This window comes from Electrophorus electricus, chromosome 23 (genome assembly GCF_013358815.1).
Source record: "Electrophorus electricus isolate fEleEle1 chromosome 23, fEleEle1.pri, whole genome shotgun sequence".
In the NCBI taxonomy this organism is placed as follows: domain Eukaryota; kingdom Metazoa; phylum Chordata; class Actinopteri; order Gymnotiformes; family Gymnotidae; genus Electrophorus; species Electrophorus electricus.
The window spans coordinates 8,279,653-8,304,681 of record NC_049557.1 but is presented as its reverse complement, the minus strand read 5'-3'; the positions used below and the strand labels follow the sequence as shown (position 1 = coordinate 8,304,681).

Here is a 25,029-nt window from a genome sequence, read left to right as displayed (position 1 = left end):
GATTTTCCCATAGTAACAAAATGTCTTGTTATAAGAGTAACAGAATGTAACCTTGTTGTTTCCTCTAGTACATGTCAACCTTCTTGTGCGTCCTGGAGTACACAAGCCCTGCAGTAGCTGTACCCATCACCATTCATAGTGCACTAGTTTTAAAAACGACCCTACCTTTCCCCATCAAATGCACCCAGAAGCAGGCCGGCCCTCTCCTGCTCTGCCAAGGGGGTGCGATTTTCATTTACAGGCTCTTAAAATGACCAAGTTCCATAACAATCCTCTCGACATTTAGAAGTACAGCTCATTGTGCACTTAATGGAGAGCATTTTAGGATGCAGCTAAAATTTCAGCTAAATTCCTATTTAGTGAGCTCATTGATGCTGGAGATTTTTGACAATGATAAAACCATACTCCTACATTATAGTTACTGCTGAATTAAAGGACCATGCCCATGCCAGGACACCACATGGAGCGCCATTTTATAAGCTGGGTCTGGCTAAACCCCAGCAGACCGGCAGCTGCATGGGCTGGATCTGGGCTGGAGCTCCTCAGCCCAACACAGAGCTGGAGCATGCGTAGAACGGCAGCTAAAGGCAGCCAGATGAGAGAGAAGATAAGATTCCAGGCTAGGGGATACAGCTCTGCCCACTGTAGTCTAATACTTTAATGGCACCCCTGTGCCGAGACAGAGAGGGGGTCTCTCTCTCTCTCCTCCAGATGTCCCATGCTGTTGGTTCAACTTCGCCTCTGCAAATCCGACTATAAAATTATTTATAGTCAGTGGCAAAAAGGAAAAGAGAAACTGGTAAACGTTTTTAACATCTGTGACCAGAGGCTCCGTTCCCATGAACACCCCTTCATCGCTCCTCCTCATCCTCGGCTGGTGTTTCGTTTTCACTTTCCTGCCGGCTGGCGCAAACACCATGTCACCCACAGCTAAAATAGACCAATACATCACACCCGGGAGGACATGAGCATCACCTCTCAGAGAGAATATGTTTGTAAAAATGTTACTAGTAATAACATTGCATCCAAGGGATTATGAGATGAAGGAATATTCAGGTGTTTCTTCGAGTCGCTATATGATGTTCATATAATTCTGCAGTTTTAAGTGCCCTCCTCAAACTATAATGATTTGAGGGCTCTGTCTGTCCTCACAAATGTCAAACCAGATGTGGAACTGGAAGCAGGTGACTAGAGGAACAGTTCAGAATCATAATGCTACAAAATGAATGCAGTATGTTGGGTATGATAAAGGATGCGTGACGCATCAAATCATCATACACGGCTACTTTTAAATCCCATTAGGAGGACAAACGTGAACATATGTGGATCCATTCCCTGCCTGTGTCAGTGGGGAAATGAAAGCAGAGAAACCTTTCCACTTCTGCGGTCAGAAAGCCAGCTGTGACTGTCGCCAAGTCTCGATGTGAAAATTCACATTCAGATCATGCCATGAGAAGAGGCAAAAAGAGTCACGTTTGATGATGACAAGTTGACACCAGACGAGTTATTGCACCATTTACTCCGTCTGTTTGTCGATATGCGTTCCGTATTCCATCTTATATCATTCCAGAGAAACGCCGTCTCTGACAGCAAACGCAGCTAAAGAAATAAGGGGTCACACCAGCCTCTCCCTCGTCCTCACGCATGCGCGTGTGAATCAGCTCTTAATGTAACGTAAACTCCGTTTCTTTGTCATCTCTGCTGTTAGCCACTGTAGACGGCTGCTGCCAAGTTCCCAAAGACAGACAGCTTGGCTGGGACGGTGTCCTGCAGGGTTGTTTCTCATTTAGCCCAAAGACCAGAGACCTGTGCTAATCCATAACAGCTCTATTAATAATAAACATTAGACAATCTACTGCTTTTCATAACAAATGTATGTGATTATATTTCAATAAAAGCACTATTTTAGTATTAGTCTTGGGAGTGTGCTACATACCTATCAATACACCGTTTCCAACACTATGTCTTTCTGGTATGAAATATTTACTTCTGAGGATGGCAGTGTATGTGGGGTTAGCGGGGCTCATACAGTAAAACGCGCCATACGCCTGAGCCGACCCACAGATGACAGCGTCAGTGCCTGGTGACACCCAGGGCTGAAACTTCTGCGGGTGGTCCAGTGCACCACGCCCCTGCCCCGTTCTCACGGTGGCACTTTTACTGGGATGATGAGAGGTGAGATACAGCAGGTCAGAGTAGTGCAGTCCACACACACACACCGGTTCAGAAACGGACAGGCACATCTGTAGCAGCTCAGCAGATTAGAGTTCACTCATCCTGCGGATTCTTACAGACGTGTGCTTGTGTGTCTGCTCAGAATTTTTCTAGAAAGTATTAGCAGGCAGGGACACGCCATTTTAACTTTGGGCGAAAGTCAAATGACTGACTTTCAAAATCAGCAATAATAATAATAAAACAATCGGAACAGCGACCATCTGAGACCCTTAATATTACAGACCAATTATAAAGGTCTGAAGGTCCAGCCACAGACACTTCTGTGGTGCCTTTAATTAACAGCAGATTTGAAAGGGTGTTAAAGTGTCAGCTCAATTAACCTCAACGCATGGCTCTGTCAATACTGCCTGCTAGCTCATCTTGCTAGAAACTTGTGTTCACCTTAGGACACTTTGGCTTCCCAAGGGTGTGAAAAGTACAAGGAAAGCAATTAGCAACAAATTAGCAAAAAAGCCATGCTCACACAAAGGTCAATCATGCATTTACAAAGCCCCCTAATTAGACAAGGTATGGATGGACCACCCCTGTCCAGTTTTCTTTCTTTTTTTCTTTGGTGCTGGTTTATATTAATTAAGATACAAAATCAATCACTTTTTAGTAGTAAGTGACAATCTGGTGACTGTTTAGACCATACAGATTTGTGGGGACCTGCCACATTTCACACTGAAAATAGGACCACCCTCAGTCTACAGTCTTACCTGCCAAAACAAAGCAGGTATACTCACAGCGCACACACATTCACACACACAGCCGGCATTTTGACAGCATAGATCTCTTGAATATGCCTTATGCAGGTGTATGTGTACACACACACACACAGGCCAGATTAACTGTGCTTGATGGAGGCTCTGAAGTATACATGATGATGTACTTTGCTTGAAAGGCAACACAGGGCTCAGCGGTGAACCGCGAGTTCTGCTCTCTCCAGCATACAAAGGGCCGACACCTTTCTAACTATAATCGTGGCATGCAGCAAAATACCCGGGACTGCAGTATTGTCGTATTTTCATGTGTTTAACTAGCCTTTCTTTTGGCATTCATTTTCAGTGTTTCATACCGTTCAACCCTGACCCGTCCTAATACACCTTCTAGAACTTTGCTGCTGCTCTGCATGCATGTGCGCGCGCCAGTGCCAGGGCTCGTCCCGAACGAAGGTTGTCGTCACGTCGTCTCTTTCCTTCCCTTTTTTTAACGGCTTAAATTCGAGCTGTTCTGAAAGGCGGAAAGGGCTGGATCAGTTTCCTCTGTCTGAAGCCAAAGTGAAAATGCTGGCAAAATATTTTAAGATCTTGCTGGTGCTGTGTCATGGGGCTTACTGAATGACTGGGTCAATATGTACTGGACCGAATATAGAAAGAAAAAAACAAAAAATTGACACCATCTTCAGCTTGATGTCTTTTTTTTTTATTCTTTTTTTTTTTTTTTTTACAGTTTTGCTCTATATTTACAGAAGTTAAATTGGAGGAACCTTGGCTTTGTATTGTACACCACAAAAGGATTATATTCAATTAATCAAATTCAATTTTAATCACCCATGAATAACAAACTCGGTCTATATTATTAAACAGTTCACACGAATTCACAATCAGGGCATGTCAGTGTAAGTATTAAGTATTCATGGCACACTGACACCATTTCTGCTCTTTGTCTCAATGTTCCAAAACACTGGTTTTGAAACTAAACAATGACTTTAAACAATGAGTTTAAAGTGCAGAATGTCAGTTCTGGTGAACTATATTGGAATAGTTTCCAGGAACGGTGAATGAGTGGACAAAATTAACACAAACATTAATTAAATTGTTATGTTTAATACTTGGTAGCAGTCTGTGCCTGCAGATCCTTCGTTTACCAGATGATGGGGAGCTATCCTGGGACTACTGCACCAGACCCGCAGTGCAGCCAGTCTCAGTTGTTTACAGCATTTGGCAGACACGTTACCATTTTGGCAGACATAATTACCATTCACCATTATACAGCACACTTCAGCATGGCATGGGGCGCCAAATCCAACGCCAGTGCTGCCTGGATCTCGCTCTACCTGCTTTACCTACTGAAAGGAATTTTCTGATTCTGTCCAGATATAGTACCAGTTCTGGTATTGTGTGATTCTGTCCAGTTCTAGTACCATGTCTGGAAGGTATGTGAAGTGCTCACTGGGGTTCAGGTATGGTAACTAAGAAAAAAGAACATTCCACAATATTGGCTCTAAAAAATAAATAAGAAAAAAGTTGCATCAACGTCCTGGTCACTAGTGAATTTCTGATGCAGTGTGGTGCAGTACAGTGACAAAGGTATTATCACCTTACACTGTGCCAAAACAAAATTGGAAAAGCAATTATTCATTAGCTGTTGACAAATCAATAGCGGTAAAAGAACAAATGCTAGCCATACGCATGTTAGTGCATCTAATTTTACTGGTATCCATGCTTGGCAGCATAATATATTTTATAATAATTGACAATTTATTTCTACAAATGGTTTATAAGACGCTAGCAGTGATATGAAAGAATTAACAAAGATCAATCCTTAAGGAGTTCCATTCAAAAGATGGAAGAGGCTTCTTTACAGTTCAGAGGATAAAATATACAGGTTGTGAACTAGGTTAAAACAAAAACACAAAAAAACCCCCCCAAAAAAAACCCCCAAAAAAACAAAAACCACAAAACGGCACAGCAGATAGAAACAGTATAAATAGAGTGGATGTAATTTCATAGCGTCCTACATTAGATGACTGAGTCTAGATTGTAAAATGTAGCCTTATCTGACCAAAGCAAAACACAGCATTGTTGCCCCCCCCCCCCCATGTCAGTGCGGGTACCTATCCAGCACAATCCTGCCTACACCACTGGCTCTTAACAAGAACATAAAGAGATCCAGCTTAGCGCAGCTGGATTTCCAGTTTATACTAGAATGCTGGAGGTGAAGAGCTGCATGTTATGTTTACTGAAAGGATGACAAAAAAAAAATCTTTTAAATCAATAAACTGTACTTCAGTATCAATAATTAATTTTCAATGTCCCTGACTGAACCAACAGTTTCCTGAGCACTGCAAATTCAAACCTGTTTAAGGAGGTTTATTTACCAGGTTTCTGAGCTTGTCAAATAAGACGTTTGTCTAGATTCCTTCTCTTAAACAGGCATGTGTCCAATCACCAAAGTAGCCGAGAGGGGGGAAAAGTTTAACAGAAAAGGAAATATACTGTAACCCAGAAAGTGTCAAGTTTTACCCTCCAGCCTCTGTGTCAGGATTCAGTTTTTTTTGGAGGAGTCTTCTGTGGAGTACACTTCATTTGGATGGTGGTGTAGCCCCCAGCTCAAGATACATCACTGCCTCATCTTCCTGGTGTGCTTTGCTATGTACTCATAGGTCACAAAAATATGGAGAAAGAAAACCATAACCTTGAGACACACTGGTTTATAAGGACTCAGCACGAAGCATTTTAGGAGAAAGGTTGTGACTTGCCTACACAAACCATTGGCTGATGAAGGATGAAGAAAAACTAATACGTTAAGAAAGCTGTGGCAGGATGCCGTGGAGGAGGATTCCGCGGGCGCGTTCCTGTGCAGGCCTTTCCTGTCACCCAGCATATTGGCACTTGGGCCAATGGGGGCAACTGACGATGCAGGATCCCACTTAGCCAGACAACTTAAGCTAAATGGCCCGCCCAGCAGGAGGAGACGTAAGAGCCATTAGTATTACACAGTGCTTCCTTTGGGTTCCCTGAGAACCCCCTACACTCAAGAGTGACAAATTCAGCGACGACAGCAGGGCTCAGAAAATGGCCAAATTAAATGTCTGTTCAATGATTCATGCAATTTGTTTATATGGTTGTGCAGCATTTGCTAATGCTCCACTAAGTGATGTCCATTCAAAAGAAAACACACAGGCTAGGGCAATAGAATGCAAGGTGTGTGTGTAGGTCAATAGGAGTTATATGCTGTGAATACCTGAAACAGCACTGCATTTGTGCCATGCCACTGCAATGAGAACCACCCGGTGGATCCGTCAGAGGTGTGCTGAAGAACGTGAGTGTTATAAGTGTACAGCGTGATTCCACATGGCGGAAGTCAGCTCGGGCTAATCACAAACACACTCCGACACGGGAGAGTCGAGGCAGACTTACCGCACTCGGAAAACTCGGCGTGAAGGAAACGCGTCCGAGGAGTTAAATGTAGCCACCACACGAGTTTCCAGCCATTCTTTATTAATGCTGCAAGGAAGTCAAGGAAGTCTGTTCACTGAACATGACATTGGACAAACACAGATTGAGAAATAAAGAGGGAGTCCAAGGGCAGGTTCAGAGCAAGTGTGCTGTAGGCTACTAATCGATCACGATGCTCCCTGCTCAGGCTGGCTGATTTTGGCAGATGTTCAGCAACATTCTTTAAAGTAAAAAGCAAAGGAAAGGGAGATGATGTGAGAATTTCTTGCACATATGGAAGTTACTTTTGATCTGTACATGGTGATGGTCTTCACCACAGGAAAAAGAGCAGTTCATTTGACCATGTACCACTATACAGTATAAATAATGTCTCTACTCTATATCAGATGAACATTGCTTCAACAGAATTTCCTTTTTAAGTAGTGTTCAAGCAAGGAATTTACAATATGTACTATATAACATGCAAACGATATGCATAAATAGTACCAAATCATAAGACTGAGAGCAAATGTTTAAAATCAGGCATGAAAGCATTTTTTTTTAAAAAGCACTCAACAAAAACAAAGAGATTAGTGATAGCCCACATCTTACTAACATCACCAAGCCAACTGTATTAACCAGATGAATAAATATGTCCCAGAGTACAGGCCTATAGTTTAGTCATCAAACAGGTCTCCAGCACTCACCTCCCCGACCCATTTCACTCACATAATCTAAATATTTCAGCAGCTCACTGAATCTTTCTCTGGAGGCTCCTGCAGCCCATAGGCTTTTGGTCATAACTTCACTCGTTAAAAACTAGTCATACACAGCGCAGGGGTGGGGGGTGAATGAAAAAAAAAAAAATGTCAGTGCAACCTTATACACACACAGGACTGTGGACAGTTCGATACGCAGGTTCTGTCAGGTTTTTTGGTCTGCGTTATCTGAAAAGAGCATATGGTTGAGCTCAGCTCAAACTGTAGTGTCCCAAAAACTCTAGAGTTCTAACTTCCAGCTGCTCTCTATTAAAGGGGTGTGTGTGAAATATCATCTCCACCTCCCCTTACCTTTCAGGAATCGGACTGTTTTTCAAGGAGAACAGATGTCACGAAGTTCAGGCCTCAGAGAGGTGGAAGGTGAGAGAGCCGGAGCGCCCCCAACAAGGCAAGTGTGGGGCCGAGGAGGGGGGGGTGTCGGGCCATGGTGGAGACAGCATGGAGACAGGGAGAGGGTGAGAAAGAGAGAGAGAGAGAGAGAGAGAGAGAGAAGCAGGGCGTGCAGGGGCCACTTTGCTTCCTAGCAGTGCTCCGAGTGGACGTGTGAACAGCTCGCCCAATTACCAGACACAATTATGGGCGCCTGCATGGCGCCAAAAACCTCTAATTTCAATCAGTTCAATTTGTTGACATAACGAAGGGAGCCAATGTCCTGTGGCCTAAATAAGCTCCTCCAACAGGTCGAACGTGGTGGTGCAGAACCATTTCACAACACTAAAGTCATACAAGCTTACATTCAGACTCTACCTGTCCTCATACCGTCAAAGTGTACAACAGGAACCAATAAATTACTTTCTTTTTTCCACGGTTAGATTTGCACAATTCAACAAAAAAACACATAAAACCTATAAAAGTTAAAATAAACATATATAGATATATATGGACATAAAAAAGAACAGAAAACTGCCGTTGTGATGAGGATATACAGGACAGACGAGCACAACAGTGGTAACAGTAAGCGACTCAGTAGCGGCTCAGTTTCTTCTCGGGCCATGGGCTCGGTGGGCGGTTGGGAAAAGCCCGCTGGACCAGGCAGTGGGTGGACTCTACCACTTCTCCCACCAAAACAGCTCAAGGACGGGTAGCAGCACAGGACGGCCAGCAAGCTAGCAAGGCTCTCGGTAGCATCAGCGATGAGGACAGACAAAGTATTATAGTGTAAGTATGTTCAGTAATAGAGGAGCTGTGATTGGACACTCCTTTGCTCTACCTCCTCTTCTCCTGCAAGTGTGTGTGGGTGTGTGCGGTTGGCTTGTGCCCGTCATCCAGCCTGGGTGTTGAGCAGGTGCGGCATTCCCTCTGTGGCCGTGGAAAGGTGAGCTAGCGAAAGAAGAGTCTGACGTAGGAGCCAGACGTAGGAGCCAGGCGGGGTTGGCAGTCTTAACCCGACACCTTGGGGGTGGGAGAAGAATCTTTGCTCAAACGCACGATCTCCTGAGATAATAACTCCAGATCCTGCAGGGGACACACACAGAGAGGAGGCTTGAGCTGGGGCTGTGACAGAGCAATGGGGCACAGGAACACTCGGTGATGTGTGTGTCAGGACCCAGGCGCACCGCACACCATTTACACTCTAACGCAGTCAGTCAGAATGAGAACATGGAGACAAGACAAGAAAGGAACAGAAAATTCACACACACACACACACACACACACACACACACACACACACACACACAGGAAGAGATGCACCAACAAGCAATCAGGCTTTAGCTGAAATATCCATCTTCTCCCTTTCTCCCGCACTTTCTCCGTCAGCTCCATCTGGCATGTGCTCACTTTAAAGCCATCAAATACTAAGTGGGCTGTTTGTTTGTGGGCAGCCAGGCAGCTCCAATAAGAACAAGACCAGAGCTGCTGAGCCGAGCCAGCGAGGAGCGAGAAGAGAGGGGAGAGGGACGAGGAGAGAGGGGAGGAGTGGGGGGGGGGGGGCGAGAAGAGAGAGAGAGGAGAGAAGGGAGAAGAGAGGGGAGAGAGGGGAGAGGAGAGAGCAGGTGGTGGCCATTTTTCTTTGGCCTTGCATTCTAGCGGCACTCTGCACTGACGCCCTCTGGGCAGGACTGGCAAAGCGAGGGCACGATGAGAACGGAGGGAGGGAGGGAGGGAGGGAGAGAGGGAGGGCGAGGACAGAACAAGAGAAAGAGACTGAAAAAGAGGAATGAAAAAACAGAACGAAGAACTGACAACTGACAGAGGAGTCCAGGTGGAGCGCGTTTAGAGTCGCAGACTGGGGGGGGGGGGGGGGGGGGTGTTATCGGCTGTGCCGTCCCTGCGCTCAGGCTGCTTCTCCGCTGCCTGGACGAGCTGCAGCTCGCCGGCATCTCACGAACAGCAGCACCGGGTGCCGCCGTGGGCGCTGGGCGCCGAGCTCCAGGTGGAATCACAGCATGCAGGCAGATGAGCAAAGACAAAATAAAAAACACTCTACCCGCGCCACCTAGCTCCCAGAGGAGGCGGCGCCGGCGCCTGGTGATATTGCGCTGCCAGAGAGCGGCTAATCAGTGGCGCGTCCGTGCCCTGTGTAAGGCGCACGCTGCAGCGTGACCCCAGTTTTCTGTAAGGGCATGTTTTAGCGGGGGCCACCACCCACCCCGACCCCTCCGCCCCCTCCGCCCCCTCCTTCAGTTCTACATCCTCCTGTCAAGGTTAAAACAGGATTTGTGTGTGTAACCTGCAATTTCCTCTGGGCACCAGCAACGCCTCCATGCCTCACACGGACAAAAACGCACCCCCCGGCGCGCTCCAGGCGCTTGTTCAGGGTGCTTGTTCTCACGCTGCAGGCACGCGCGCACACACGTGTAACTGAGGCATGAATTTCTCTCTCATTTATATCCCCAAAAAAGTGCATACAGTAGGCAGACCTACACAATATAAACATAAACACATACAAAGTCATCCCTCCACCAGTGGGCACAAATGACATCAAAAGAACTCGCAACACATTTCATGTTCAGGTCTGCTCTGTGAAACACATTTCAGCATGCCACCAGCATGCTGTGAGAGTGAATCAAATGTCTGTGTGCTGGAGGTAAAGTGGTAGCTCTTGAAAGGAGGGAAGCGGAGGGCGAGGTTAATTGTCATTAGTGGATCTGTGTGATGCTGTAATCCCATCAAATGCATGGCCATCAAACGCAGGGGCCCGTTGACCGCCTGGGGGCTGTTTCTATTCCTGCACCCAGAGCTGTTTCATCGTTCAAAAATACGCCCACCCTCTGGCTTCTGATGAATAAGCCCCCTTCGGTGGTGCCTGGAGGCAGCATGACAGCAAGCCGCCTCCCCCCACACACACATCCATATCCATACTCTCTCTCACACACACACACACACACACACACACACACTCACACACACAGCCTAGCACCCTGTCAAAGCTACTTTGCCACAGAGTCCTCCTCCTCCAGCAGGCTTATGGCTTTTGAAGCTTATAAGCCAGTAGGAGTCCACAGAATCACGCTGGCAAAGCTTTAGCTCACCTCAGCCCACCTGAACCAGCCTATAACACCCCATCAGGCTAAACCCATCTCATTTAGTTAGGGTTGTTTTTATTGTTTCTTTTGCTATGGCTAAACTGTCAACATCCCTTCCACACCTCCGCTTTATGCAGGTGCATGTTCTCCATACCTTCTGCAAGTGCATGTTCTTGGTGAGTTGTTCCTCCAGCATGTTCTGTAGTTTCTTGTTCATCTCACGCAGGTTCTCATCTCCAGGCTTTACCAAATCCCTGAGTACTGAACTTAGTCCTCCCCTCTCTCCCTGGTGACTAGCAGAACCTCCTCCATCTGAGAGAGAGAGAGAGAGAGAGAGAGAGACAGACATTGAGAAAGGAAGAGAGAGAGAGACTGAATAAAGTTTTGCACATTACAGTTTTCTGGGGCCCATAGCCTTTTAATTTATAAGCTCTGTTCTGACTGGTTGCCCTGTATTGTGCCACATTCAAAAAGCACTCAGAGATGGAACACTCCCGAGAACTGCAAAAAGTGGGCAGGGCTAAACCGCTGTAGGATGACTAGGTAGCGATATGCAAATGAGTTTGTTCTTCTGATACCAGAGAAGCAGTTTTACTGGGGGAGTAAACGGTTTTGTACCGGGGGAGTAAACTGTGCATGTTGAAACGTTAACAATACTTACAAACGTACTTCAAAGTTTTTTATTTCAATAACGCGAGGGAAATGTCATTTTCCATACTAGGGTCCTCTGAGGGTGAGGTGAGACAGAGCAGTACTGAGAGTCCTAGTCTGTACCAGCACAAACACAAGAGGTACAACCGCCAGCATTATCCAAAGCAGCACAGATGGTACGTCTCAACTAGATTCTGATCTCCCACAGTAGCAGAGCAAGAACATCTGATGTGACCACGCACATGCTAATAGGTAAATGCAAAAATAGCCTTTTTATGCACACACCCACACACAATGGTACACTGAAGCCAATTAAAATCTTCAGAAACTCTAGAGAAGAGTGATTAAAAGTGATTGGGCTCTATGGCTGTGAAGTGTGGAGCCATTCAAACAGCAAAATGAAACCTGTGAAGAAACCTTCCATAAGGTTTATGGATAAATGAACAAAGAATCAAAAAGAAAACATTTGGAGAGTTTAAACAAAATATATTACATATTATGTAATTGTATATTAGGTAATATATAATAGTATTGAATGCATACCCAAATACATGAATTAAATAATATATACTTTTAAAAGTCCTCTGCAAAAATGTTGACTTTTGGGTATTGCATGGAACAGAAAATCTAGGTGTTACACGGATTAAAAAGTGTATTCTTTATATCAATTTTGAGAGAGACTGTGGCATGACTATAGGCCTACATATTGTATGTACAATAAGCAGAAAAGGAAGACTTCATTCAGCAATCTCTCTCAAGTCTCAACCAATTTTGTAAATGTCTTGTAAAAAAAAAAAAAAAAAAAAAAAAAGTATCCAGACTAACATCAGCAAGCTACCCCATAAACGCCCCTTGGTCAGATTGTCCATTACCTTTAATACCTAATACAACACTATAGGAGCTCGGCCCAGCACTGCTGACCAGAGCTAAAGTCAGAGTCAACCAAATGATTAAAGAAAGATAAAAAAAAAAAACAAAAAACACTGGCACTATACCAACAAATCACAAACCTAATGAGAATTCTACAGGACCCTTAAAAGAGGTAATTGATCAGTAAAGAATCTTAACTATCCCATATACAAAGAAGATTCAGATCCTTGTCAGGCACTGGCCACAGTCAGGCTATAAGAAGGGCATAAATAAGTGGCAGAATAAACAAACAGACAAACAGGCATAGTGTCTGGGTCAGCATAACTCATACGAGGTGGAGACTGAGGTGCACTCTCCTCTGGAAGCAAACAAACCAAAGGAACGTGTACAGGGAGACAGATTGAGAGCTGACTACTGCGAGATGAAGAACTGCCACTGCTTCTGGGATGGGCACTTGCTGCACACACACCACAGCACTGTACCAGCGCTTATGTTACTGAACAAAAAGAGATGCGATTGAACGCATTCAAACGAGTGAAGTCTGAAATACGTAAATTGCCTTTTAATGTGAGCACTTTGCAGAGAGAGCGCCATTCCTATGGAAACTGGATAAAGGCAATGGTAGGAATGTTTTGTCCAGCAGGCCCGTGAACAGATCCAGTAATCTCCGACATGAGCTCCAGCTGCCTTCACCTCCGTCACCTTCAACGCAGCAGAAGTGTGCTGCCGGTGGGTTTTTGTGAGATGGAGAGAAAAAGAGAGAAAGAAAAGAAAAGATGAAAAAAAGCACATTAGCGCAGGAGAGATAATTAAATTAAAAGTACTCTGATGAGGTCAGCCGGCCTCGTTAAGGCAGAAGCAGTGGCTGGGAACATGGTCTCTGCACCGTAACTGGATGAAGTGGCTTGTTAAAAATGAAAGGCGGTGCACGGGTGATGATCTTCAGAGGACAGGTAAACAATACGGCAGGAGCGCCTCTCGACGGGGGAGGGTGCTGAGCATCGGGTGGGAGAGTGGTGCTCTGCAGAGTTCGCCAAACGTGTCAAGGGCAAATGGCATCGGTTCGATCAGGCTGCGTCTCGCTCCAGTATCACTCCATCTGGGTGAGTGGAGAAACTCAAGGTTGGCTCATCAAGGCTCCTAAAGAGTGCACAGGAAGTCACCGTGGCAACATGCTGAACAGACGTCACATCTATCCTCTGCAGCCATATGCACTCTCTCTATTAAGACAAGTTATTTATATAAAGTGCTTCATGGTAGGAGGTTTGTCATATAATGCAAGCCATGCTGAATCTCAAACTCATTGCAAGATCATGACTCATAATGAAGTACCAAATGTGGGGTGCTTTTGTGGCATGCCACATACACACACCACTTAAAGGCCACAAATGTATTGCCGTTTGAGTTGCACGAGTGTTTGCAATCTCATGCCCGGTTTGAGTGTGCGGAAAGGGCACTAGGGCTGCTTTCCGACACGTTCCTCCAGCATTCTGGACCAAGCTAATGCAGACTGAGGAGGTGCTGAAATGGCAGACTGAGGAGGTGCTGAAATTCACTTTCCATCAAGACCTCAGAGAAAAGACAAATAAAGCAATAAGCGACGTGTGCTCGCTAACGGAGACATCGACCCCAGCCGGGAGGCGTGCTCGACCTTTGGGTGTATTACTTGACGCGACGGAAGCTAGGCGTGCTATTTCGCTCAGCTCCGGGCGCCGACAGTAAACAGCGCGAAGAGCCTGGCATGACTCTCTGCTGCCTGCTAACCTCCACTAAGGGGACGGCTCTCGTTGGCTCTCCAGCCCTCCATCACCATCGAAAAAAGGAGCGAGGAAAAAAAGGAAGCCAGCAAAGGAGGTGCCAAACGACTCCAGGGAGGGTGGAGGAGAATGTCTTTGGTGAGGCTGCATGCAGATGTTGGATGGAAAACATGCTGTCAGGGTTATTACCCCTTAATACCTGCAGCTCTCCACAGGACGTTCGTCTGCAGATTCACTGTCCTTCACTTTTGTTACTTCAAACAGGTACAAGTTCAATGAAGCTTTAATAAAGCTACATGCAGCAAATAACTCAGTGATGAAAAAATTCCGGAATTCCAAATGTAGTGCAAAGATCCGGCATTTTCATCTGCGGCATTTTGAAAAGCTGCAACCGCTGAACTCTGTTCAGTGTCGGGCCAGCGTTAACGCGCTGAACTCTGGGCCATGAGGGTGGCGAGGCCCTCCAAATGAAGCGGAGGCGGCTGCATCAACAGCGCTAATGACGCCGTCGATGGGAAGATGCCACACTTGCCTGTAACTGGTGTTTCTTCCGTATTGATCAGCAACATTAATTCTAATTTGCTGCAGGACGGAGACTGAGCCCTATCGAGACGCTTTGATGAATCCGCAAAGCTGATTTACAGAGAGGACTCCCCTCCTCTAATGGGTGGAAAATGGTGCCGGGATGGGTTTCAGAGGCGTGGACCTGCGCCAGAATTGCTCTTCCGCTCAGGGCCCCAGAGGAGAACGTTAACTGGAGAAGACGGGCTACTCAGAGCCATCAGATGGAGGGTGTGTGTGTGGGGGTGGGGGGTTGGCTGATGTCATCAAGCAGAGGCTCTCAGTTCACGGCTCAGGGGATCCCCAGCTGCAGAGCCAGCTGGACGATGGGTAGAGGCTCGCTGAGGAAGGAGCAAAGAGTTAAAAATTCCCTTCCCACAGCGCAGCGGCTGCAAGCTTCACGGCGAGGGCAAAAACCTCGTCTCCTTCCATTACCTTGAAGGGAGCCCCTGGGAGGGCAGAGCGCAGGCCCGGCAGCTCTGGCTCATGGGTGTGCAGTGGCGCCTGACTCGCTGGGCTGTCTGCTGCCTGCGCACCGATGGCCGGCTCCCGCCGGAGCAGCAGCAGGCGAACGGGCCGCTCCATCACCCAGCACTCAGGCAGAGACATGGACAAATAAAAGCACTGGTTACTGCCCCTGGAGCAGTGGCTTCGTGGGACTCCTGTAGCAAACAGGGCTCCACTCTCATCTGTGTTCTCAGAAAGCCCACTGGAGCTGACTTCCAATTTCCTTATGTTGAAAACGTAAGACCCTGCATGAGAAGAAGGAACGATTTGCTGAAGCTCAGTTCAGTGACCCAGACCTTTCCCGACCATTAAATCCCTGATTTTACAGGTTGTGAACAACGCAAAGTGTTGGAAAAGTCTGTTTCATTTACTTTCCCTGTTAACAGAGCAGGGGAGGGATGGTGCAGAGTGAAAGGTTAGCTTACTTCATGCACCAATTGAGGTCCACAACAGGACACATAACATGCGGGTGGGAGGGTGTCTCCACACTGCAGTACGGCTTGTGTTCGCCTCAGAACCTCACCCTGACTGACTCTTCCTGCAGGGAAGAGCACTTAGCACATGGGAGAGAGAAAGGAAATAAGGGGGGGAGAGAGAGAGAGAGAGAGAGAGAGCACTTGTCCTTTTTTTTTCTCTCTCTCTCTCTCTCTCTCTCTCTCTCTCTCACACACACACACACACACACACACACACACAGACAGACAGACACAAAGTATACACACACACAGTATACACATGACTGCAGAATGTACCTGAATGCAGAATTAGCCTACTGCCCCTGCAGAGAGACCCTCTTTGTCCCACACACCATCACACAGGGATCTGACATCTCTCACACACACACACACAAACACACACACACACACACACACAAACACACACACGCTCGCTCATGGACTACTAATGCTAATTAGCATTTAATTAATTTAAACTGAAAGAAAATTCTCTCGGTTCTCAGGTTCCCAATTCTAAGCAAAACAGGTCATGTACAGGACAGAATTCCAAACACTGCATTAGCGGAATACATTACCAATGGATTTCTGACCTGCTTGGGGTTTCTGTTTCTCTCTCCATTAAATTCAAACAGCAAAACCATACAGTAGAGGCAAGGACTCAACATCTGCCAAACACTTCACTGCACTGCTGAAATAAAAACCCTGCACTGATTAAATAAAAGCATCACTCAAAAAAAAGCTTATGCGCTTCACAAATGGGTGAAATCTACAAAGGAGCACTTGTAATGACAATAACCATCCTTACATTAACCGGTTAACCTGTGTTAGCATTTTTGTGGTAGAATCAGCCTTGAATGTTTTCCTCTAACCAACCCAACAGTGTTTCTATTACATCTCTAAGGAGAGGGTTCAGAAGTAGCAGAGGTGCAGAGGTTCCCGGTCCTGCTCCCAGACAGCTACCCAGCTTTCACCGCAATCGGGCGGCTGGAGGCGAGGATGAAAACTTAACTCGGCAGGGTGGCAGGCCGGCCAGCCCTGCTGTTCCAGCTCAGCCTCTGTCAGAAATGAGAGTAAGAGTGCCCCCTCCCCTCGCTCTCCGTCGCTGCACGAGTGAGGTCCTGGGCTGGGTTCACTCCGCCTCCTTTACGGCCATCTCCACTTCCCTCTCCTTACAACATTGCTCCTCTCTGCGCCCGTTTGCACCCCTAATATGATCCATCGTTCCTTCACGGCATCTTTCTCCTGCCGTTTAAGGTTTTGAGTGGTTAGGGTTAGGGAACAGCCTCTCTGCTGTCCTGCACCAAGAAGAGCTGTGCTACTGTGATGGTTATTAACACGTTCTTAAATTCATCTCACTTTGAAACAGCTGGATTAAAAGTGTGTTTAACACATCTTATGATGTCACCACTTCGCTGCCATATCTGGACATAGTCAAAACAAATTATGCTTACAAAAAAGCTACTTCCCAAAACCCCCTGGCATTTCACAAGCTGTGTGAGTCTTTTCTGGTGATTCCTTGAAGTGCCATGATTAGAGGTTTGCCTGCATTATCGACAGATATTTTTTGGATCATGTAAACACCACGACTCATCAAAACCCCCATAAACACCTCAGATTCCGTATTTTCAGCATTATTTTTGAACTACCAAGCATAAATTTAAAATAAATAAATAAATAAATAAAAATAAAATAAAATACACCGAGCCCTCTATAAATGCTTCTGTGGGTATGACAACGCAGCTGCCTAAACGCCACTGCAATCCCAAACGATTAGACACCTTCAACTGTTATAGCACAATATTTACAATTAGAAGACACTGGCCTTAATGGAATCTAGTCTGGCATTAAATGCTAAATCAGTCAGTCATGAAATTAAAACAGGAGGAAGGCACGTAGGGGAGGGCGGAAGAAGCCACCTCATCTTCCCTGTCTACCGGGGACACCGAAGAGTAACCTATTTTCTTATAATGGACACAGGCGCATTTGCCTGAAATAATGACTATAATCTCAGGAAGATCTGGTCCTTAGAGGGTACAGGAGGTACATACATTCACACAGGTTTTCTGCACACTACTGTGTAGAGGGGGGGGGTTGAGTGGGAAGAAATTAAATCTCTGCAGAAAATGAGCACTGACTCTTATTGACGGAACGAAAGCCAACGCCTTCACTGGCACTCGGACAGAGACGGCCCTCATCGGTCAATTGTGGTCTAAACAGAGTATGGAGCATGATGTATATTGCTAATTGTTATTATGTTATAATGTACTGATCTCCTCAAGCAGGACTGATTAAGATTTATCTGAATAAACAAACAGCGTCACCACTGATTTAAACTGTATATTACTCACGTGGAACATTAGGGATATTCCCATTTTAAATATGGTTGAGACCACTGAATCCGTTCACAATGAATGTAATCCCAATGATGCATTGTCCCCCCCCCCATGCAATTATCTTTTCCTCAACCTTTTTCAGATTTGCACTGTGTTAAAGGATATACACATAGAGAGAGAGGAGGTGCAGAGTGCATGCACTTCAGAAAGCTACAAATTCATTTGGAGGTGCTGGGTGCCTACATGCATAAATGTCACAACAAGCAATTATCTTAAATCATTATGAAAGTAATCTCTATGTTAAATGCATGGCCAAGTCAACTCTTCAGTAACAAATGAATCATGCTGACAGCCCCCTGACTCCCAAAAGATTTTCCTTTCTTCTTCTACTTCTTTCATCTGTCCTCTTGGGTGAAATGAGTGTGCAGCTCCTCTGACTTGCTTTTAGGGCTAACCAGGAATTTTGAAAGCGAACTCAAAACACAATTTTAACTTCCTGTTGGAAGTTTTAAAGCAAATTCACACGAGAGCATGGTGGTTTTTAAGATCTGTCCTTCGCCTAGAGTGCAGGCTGTATGAGGAAAACTTTCATGAGAAGAACCCAGGAGATATGATTGATCCAGAGAGCCTGTTAGCACATGTGCGTGTCCTCCTGTGAAAACTCAAAAAGACAGCTGCGTAGACTTTTAAACCACTCTATGAGCCTGGCTCCATATTTAAAAAGTGGGTCGTTTCGTATCAGGGGTGTTTTCTAGCCTTTGGATATGGGACTCTTACTACAAATTCACTGGCAGTTGTCCTCTACGGGACCAGAGAGCTGCATTCCTCAAACCGTTTTAAGAAGCAACATTTTGATGCATCAAATTCAAAGCGACACCCATACAGTTTGCATTGAGCTTTAGAGGTTCCTCATCTTGACACAGCTGTTGTGTGCACTAACTAATAAACCAGTTCAGCTAAATTTCTTAATGCATAACTGTTTGGTTTTTCGTATTGTGCTTCGACACAGGGCCTCTCACTGAAGTCTGCTCACTTTCATAAAGGCTTCAACGCATCTGTTATTTAACACTAATACTCCATTTTGTGCATCTACAAAATCACGCGTGCCTTCAGCTTATGCTTTTTTTTTTTTTGTCTTTGTACAGCAGTAGTTCAATCAGATGCTGATTTAGTACTTTCAGTCAGTAGTGCACTCCCAGTCAGGGCACCTATGTCCATACCCTCTTGATGAATGGATTTCTAATTAGCAAAAATAAATAAATAAATAAATAAAATAAATTGCCAAAAAAAATACAGCACTATGAAGGAGAGGGCTCCGTTTGTCATCCAGTCGATTTTCATTACACTAATGTTCGTCCGGCCAGGGGAAGAGGACAGTGAGGCAGACAGATAACCTGTGAGGAAGGGCTGATGCTAATTTGAGTATAGAGAACATGCTACAGGAAGATCTTTAAAACCCAGAGATCTCCAGTCACAGTGGTCACCACAGTAACACAGCTCTCCTTAACACAGTCATTATTATTAGAGGGGAGACAGTAAAATGTGAATGGGATGGTTCATAACATTTAACATGGTTATTTGTATTATGGGAAGACCCGCCCTTCAATAATAAAAAAAAAAAAAAAAAAAAAAAAGTACCAAATGCTTGGCTAGTAAAGGTGTAATGAGGCCTATTAACATTTAGAGTACAGCTGTCTTCATGACCGCTCTTACTAGTTGTCACAAATGTTACTCAGGATTATATCGTATGATGACACAGACCAAATGTTCACGTACATTTCCTCCAGCTCGATATCAGTGCAACAGTGTCTACAAAAGGTTGGCCACCTCAAACCTTTGCCCTGCTTGCTCTAAAAATCTGCAGAAACTACCTTTTTTGCTACTACCATTTGTGTGAGATTTTATTAGTCATTTCAAGTAAGTTTTTTTTAACATTAGCTTTTCTGCAAATTTGAGGTTTGTAGGTTTGGTTTGGTGTGACTTCTTATCAAGGCCCGGGCTGTTACCAAGTTGGCCACCAAGTGGAAAGACTTACAGTCACGTAGCTCTCCATAGCTGTCCAGTCTCACAGCCTTCTAAAGTAAGCAACCTTTATTAAAGTAAACCTCATAAATCCTGGTGGGTGGCCTGCAGCTTAGATCGTGAACATTAGACTCAATCTTCTGTTCTCTGCCCATTGTTTAAAATGTATTTGAGAAGTGCAGCATCATTATATATAGTGCCATTATAAATACACCCATTAAATTATTTAGGGGAGATAACATGCAAGGAAGCAAGAAAAGTTTATAATGAATATAAAGAAATGCCAGCTGTTTTACATGAACTTTAAAAGGGACTCTTCTAAGCTCTTGCCAATCCAAGTTTCTTAAAATTGTTTAGTACTCTGGGCACAACACATCAAAGAGAATGCTCTATAGTGACCCAAAAATAACTACAGACCATTCCTCAACAGCAATCTCAAATAAAGTCTGAGAACACTGCAGGACTTTCAAGGCTGCGCTGGTTCCTGTCTCCGAGCTGCAGCGGGGCAGGCTGTTGCGTCCAGACGGGCGCATCATCACGACAGCCTTTCATTTCATGCTCCTGTAGCTGTCGGTTTTCCTCCGAACGAAAAATACAATAAAGGAGGGAAGAGAGGCGCGACCGACAGCTGACCAACAGTGGCTGTGTGGTTCAGGGGCAGGACAACGAGCCCGGAGCCACATCCCCAAGCAGAGCGCGCTGGACGACTGCCTACCTCTCCTGCTGTCCATGACGTAAGTCTCAATTATGGCACTCTTCTTGCAGATGTCATCGGCCATCGAGGAGCAGCTCACCTCCAAGTGTTTCACCTTCACACAAAAGAGACGAAACACTAGTCGTGGCGGATAGGGCCGTCGCTGTAGATCAACACCCTTTTAATCTAAAGCGCTTGCACGCATTGGGTATTGGCAGGTGTTCCGGTGTACCAAATCACGCAACATGCTGGCTGATGTGTGGGGTATATACTGTACCTCGAGGATAACAGGATCTCAGTAAGAAATCGTGGGTTTTTGTGGTTCGTGATATTTCCGGCATCTTGCTAAGACTGACGGTATACATCATTCTGAAATCTCGTTAGTCAGTCATTTTATACTGCTGCGAAGCAACATCAGTGATGGAGGTCAAAAGGTCATACCTTCTCTTCCAGCAGCCACTTTTCCTGCTGCACCTCAGCCAACCTCTGGAAGAGTTCACTGACCTCGTCATCCGAAAGGTCTGCTGGTCTCTGAGACTGAGGACTGCTGGTGTTGGACTGCAGGGAAAAAGAGAGAGGGCGCGCAAGAGAGGGAGAGAGAGATCGAATGTGCAAGCGTGAGCAGGAGAGCGAGAGAGAGAGAGTGAGAGTGCAAAAGAGAGAGAGACCGTGAAAAAGAAAGATTAAAAAAAATAATAATTTAAAAGGAGAGACAGAGGGAGGGGGAAAAAAAAGAAAAAGAAATCTGCCCATAAATCCTACTTTTTCTACAATCACCACCCACAGACCCGTTTATCTGCCCGTCTAGAACAGGCCTCAGTAATTGCAGCACGTCAAGCTAGAGAGGTGGAACAGACAGGCCTGGGCTAGTGAACGCACACAGTGAAGCTAACCCTAACCCTGACCGACCCTCCATGCTCCCTCCTTCTACCGCTCCCAGTCCATCCATCCGTCCATCCTTTCATGTGAAAAACTTTACACCACCCAAACACAACAGGATCACCGAGAGAGGCCATTATTCTAGTAAAAAGCCTCCCACTTGTGCTCGCTCTGTGGACCAAGATGAAATGGGTTTAGCAGTTAACTCCAAACGATCAGATAAAAATTGAAGTATAATAAGTATTCCTAAGCATGCAAAAGTGTACACTTTTGTACACTTCTGTATACAAAAAGTACACAGCATGTATACTGTGTGTATATTGCGTGTGTGTGTGTGTGGTGTGTGTGTCGCTACTTTATTAGTGGTCTGTGCCGAGGCTCCCTCCTTCATCATCTCCCTGTAGCTCCCTGTAGCTGCAAAGTGTACACTTCTGGTGCACATGTCCCTGCTGTGCACATATATATATATACAAACACATACGTGCTGCTCTGTAGGCAGAGGACCATGGACTGAGCACGCAGACTTTGATCGGTCACTTGCAGCAGTTTCTTTCTTAGCATTTGCCTAATCTCCAAAGCTGGCTTGTTTATACTGCTTATGAATGCTCGGTTCATTGTGCCACCACAAGGTTTTTTTTGCCCCTTCAAAGGAACCGGAGTACGTCCAATCTAAAGAAGGTCGGCTCGTCCTGGAGACTGAGAACACTGTCCTGCCCTTACCACCCCCACCAGAGTCTTGTCTTCCCTCAGGCTCTGTCAACAAACTTCTTTTACTCAAGGACCGCACTGCACCGTTCACAGACTTCCCTGCTTCGTGTCAGCATTGGCGGGTTACACTGGTTTGTTTGTTGGTTTTTTGGGGGGGTTTTTTTTAAGGGAAGAGGAGGAGGAGGAGCAGAGCTTAGAACTTTAGTGCTAATCTCCGTGAATGTACTATCCGTCTGTCCAATGAGGAGCTGTGCTGTAGTCAACCAGAACCAAAGCGCACCGTCGCACTTTCCACTGTCGTGGTTATTTAAAGGCCTAGTATTTATAGTTACTACGCCGCTGAGATCTTTATTAATAGCTGCAAGGGGAGCTGTGGAGAGAAAGAGTTGTCCATGGCAACAGGGTTAGAAAAAGTTAGGGGCATGATTTTTGTGTGTGCGTGCGTGTGTGCGCGCACGTTCACACACTGCTTTAGCTGTGCAGGCCCACCTTATGTGTGCTCTATCCATAAATCTGAACAGAGTTGCGGGCCTTGTAAATGTATGCGCGCGTGTGTGTGTCGCTACTTTATTAGTGGTCTGCGCCGAGGCTCCCTCCTTCATCATCTCCCTGTAGCTAAAGGAGGAGACACTACTGCTGTCTCCGGTCTGCTGAGTCCTGTTTGGAGAGCTGATCTCTGACAACACCAGCTCCTCTAGACCTGCACACACACACACACACACACACACACGAATAAAATTGGATTTTCCTTGTAGAGAAGCATTTTACTTACATCTTACATAGACGATAATGAAGAACCTCTGTCCAAAACATTGTTTTTCCAGAAATCGTGTGTGTGTGTGTGTGTGTGTGTGTGTGTGTGTGTGTGTGTGTGTAAATAAAAAAACATGCATTTGTTTTTGGTTTTGATTAATCGCCGCGATTAATCGCAGGCTGCACTGCTGACTTCTCTGGCAGTAATCCCTCCACTAAACCCCACATACTAATCTGCATAACTGCAGTTATTCCAACTTTATTTATCTAGAGGCCTATCTGGCTGGACTCAATAATTCCAGTGACACTCTTTTACTACCACAAGGACACATTTGTTTTTTATATATATATATATATATATATATATATATATATATATATATATATATATATATATATATAAATAAATATATAAAATGTGTGTGAGATTATATATATATATATATATATATATATATATATATATATATATATATATATATATAAGCAGAGTTTACAAAAATAAAGAAAAAAAAATAAAGAAAAAAACAAAAAACAAATTAAGTCAACACCATACAGGGTGGATACAGTCTCTGTGTTATCCAGAATACTAGTCCAACAAGGTGGGACTCTCCTCAAGATGTATAAATCTAGAGAAGGGGGGGGGGGGTGCAGAGGGCAATGTGACAGACAGAGGAACAGCCTGGAAGAGACAGTGTGTGCGTGTGCACATGCGTATGTAGAAAGTCAAAGACCCTTCCGGATGATAGACGAAGATAAAGCTCCCTACTTTAAAATGTCTGATTCTAAACTTTCTGTAGAGCAACCATTAAACATTTACAGCCTTTTAAATAATGGATGGCCCAAAAGAGGAGGGCAGCCTGGCACTACCGACAATCTACAGAGAGCAAATATGTGCACGCAAGACACTGGGGCACATCTTTAGAGGTGGGCACCATCAAATATTTACAGCCCCCAACCTCTCCCTGCTAGGTATGAATGCTGGGTGTTTGTGGCGGGGGGGGGGGCTAGAAGGAGTTCCTGATTTTAAGACATCAACACACTGCTGCTTCTCTCGGCGTATGACGCCGTTTTGGGTAATATCGTTAACCACACTGATGTGCCAGTTACCTACAATAACCAGTCACGTCCAGAGCGCTGGTGCAAGTGCTAGGTCAGAAATATAAAAAGTCTGTGGCAGTTCAAAACTCTAATTTAGTTTAAGCCTTTAAGTCATCTGGTTAAAAGAGCTGCCTGATCACAGCTTGCGACTGCATCCTCCTGTGAAAACACTCCTGGACTGGGACCAATGCTGCAGATGTGTTACAGCTGTGCAGGAGGAAAGTGCAAGGAAAATCTATTATTATTATTACACCGATTTACCCTTGTACCTGGCGTTCCACCAAAGTATGCTGCACAAAAACCTCGTCTCAGATGCCCAGACGGGCGGCTTTCAGCCGTAATCAAGTCTGCCGGCCACTCAGACAAGGCAGCAGGAGCTGGAGTGGTGACGAGGCCCAAAACGCGGAGCATCACGGTGGCGAGGCGAGGCGAGGCGAGGCAGATGGGCGAGTGTGCGCCACCTCATTCCAGCTCATCTGGCCAGCGGCTATGGGAGTGGGCCGAGACGCTCCGTCTGCCGTCTTACGATGCCAACCGTCTTACCTACACAGAACGTTTCGTGCCACCGTCGCAGGGTGAGACGGCAGCCTTGAGTCATAAAGCAACATCAGATATCCGGTCACGTCGACCCCATGTGACCTCCCCCCAGGACCTCAGGCTTGTTCTACACGCAATATGCCTGCAATCAAGTGCGCGACAAAAGGAGCAGGACAGCGCGGACTTCTCCTGACCTTGTGGAAGGCAATGTGGACACCTGGTGTTAGTGTTGAGCTGGTAGAGCCAACCTGTGATGTGAGCAGGGACATTTTGGAAGAGCTCAGGGCTGCAGAGCGTGACGTGCGGGTCGCACGGCCAGCTCTCGGGCCCAGGTGGCTGGAGCTTACCCGTCTTGGTCTTGGCATTGGTCAGGATCTCCTGCAGCCGCTCCTGCAGTTTGTCGGCTCTTTTCCTCTCCAGGTGGAGCTGGCGCTTTAGATCTTTCAGCTGTGGAGTGGGAGGCGCTACAGTCAGGGAGTCAACACTTACCCCGGAGCCCATGATTTACATTTACATTCACATCGGTCTGTTTCCCAGACACTTTTAGGAACAAAGGCTTCAGCTGTGCTCAGTCACAA

At 45.7% G+C, this 25,029-nt stretch overlaps 1 protein-coding gene across 3 annotated transcripts in view; it reads right to left on the bottom strand.

Moving 5' to 3' along the window:
* Positions 1 to 3,743: 3,743 nt before the first annotated feature.
* gripap1 (GRIP1 associated protein 1) overlaps positions 3,744 to 25,029 on the bottom strand; it is a 39,764-nt gene continuing 18,478 nt past the window's right edge. For 2 of the 3 annotated variants that reach the window (XM_035521890.1, XM_035521891.1), the window contains 6 exons: positions 24,799 to 24,898; positions 22,627 to 22,760; positions 20,915 to 21,031; positions 20,495 to 20,588; positions 10,778 to 10,935; positions 3,744 to 8,611 (listed from right to left, as the gene is read on the bottom strand). In XM_035521890.1, coding sequence (XP_035377783.1) covers positions 8,537 to 8,611; positions 10,778 to 10,935; positions 20,495 to 20,588; positions 20,915 to 21,031; positions 22,627 to 22,760; positions 24,799 to 24,898 — 678 coding nt within the window. In that variant the 3' untranslated portion in view covers positions 3,744 to 8,536. The remainder of the gene's footprint in view (positions 8,612 to 10,777; positions 10,936 to 20,494; positions 20,589 to 20,914; positions 21,032 to 22,626; positions 22,761 to 24,798; positions 24,899 to 25,029) is intronic. The other variant, XR_004775550.1, reaches the window with a different exon arrangement.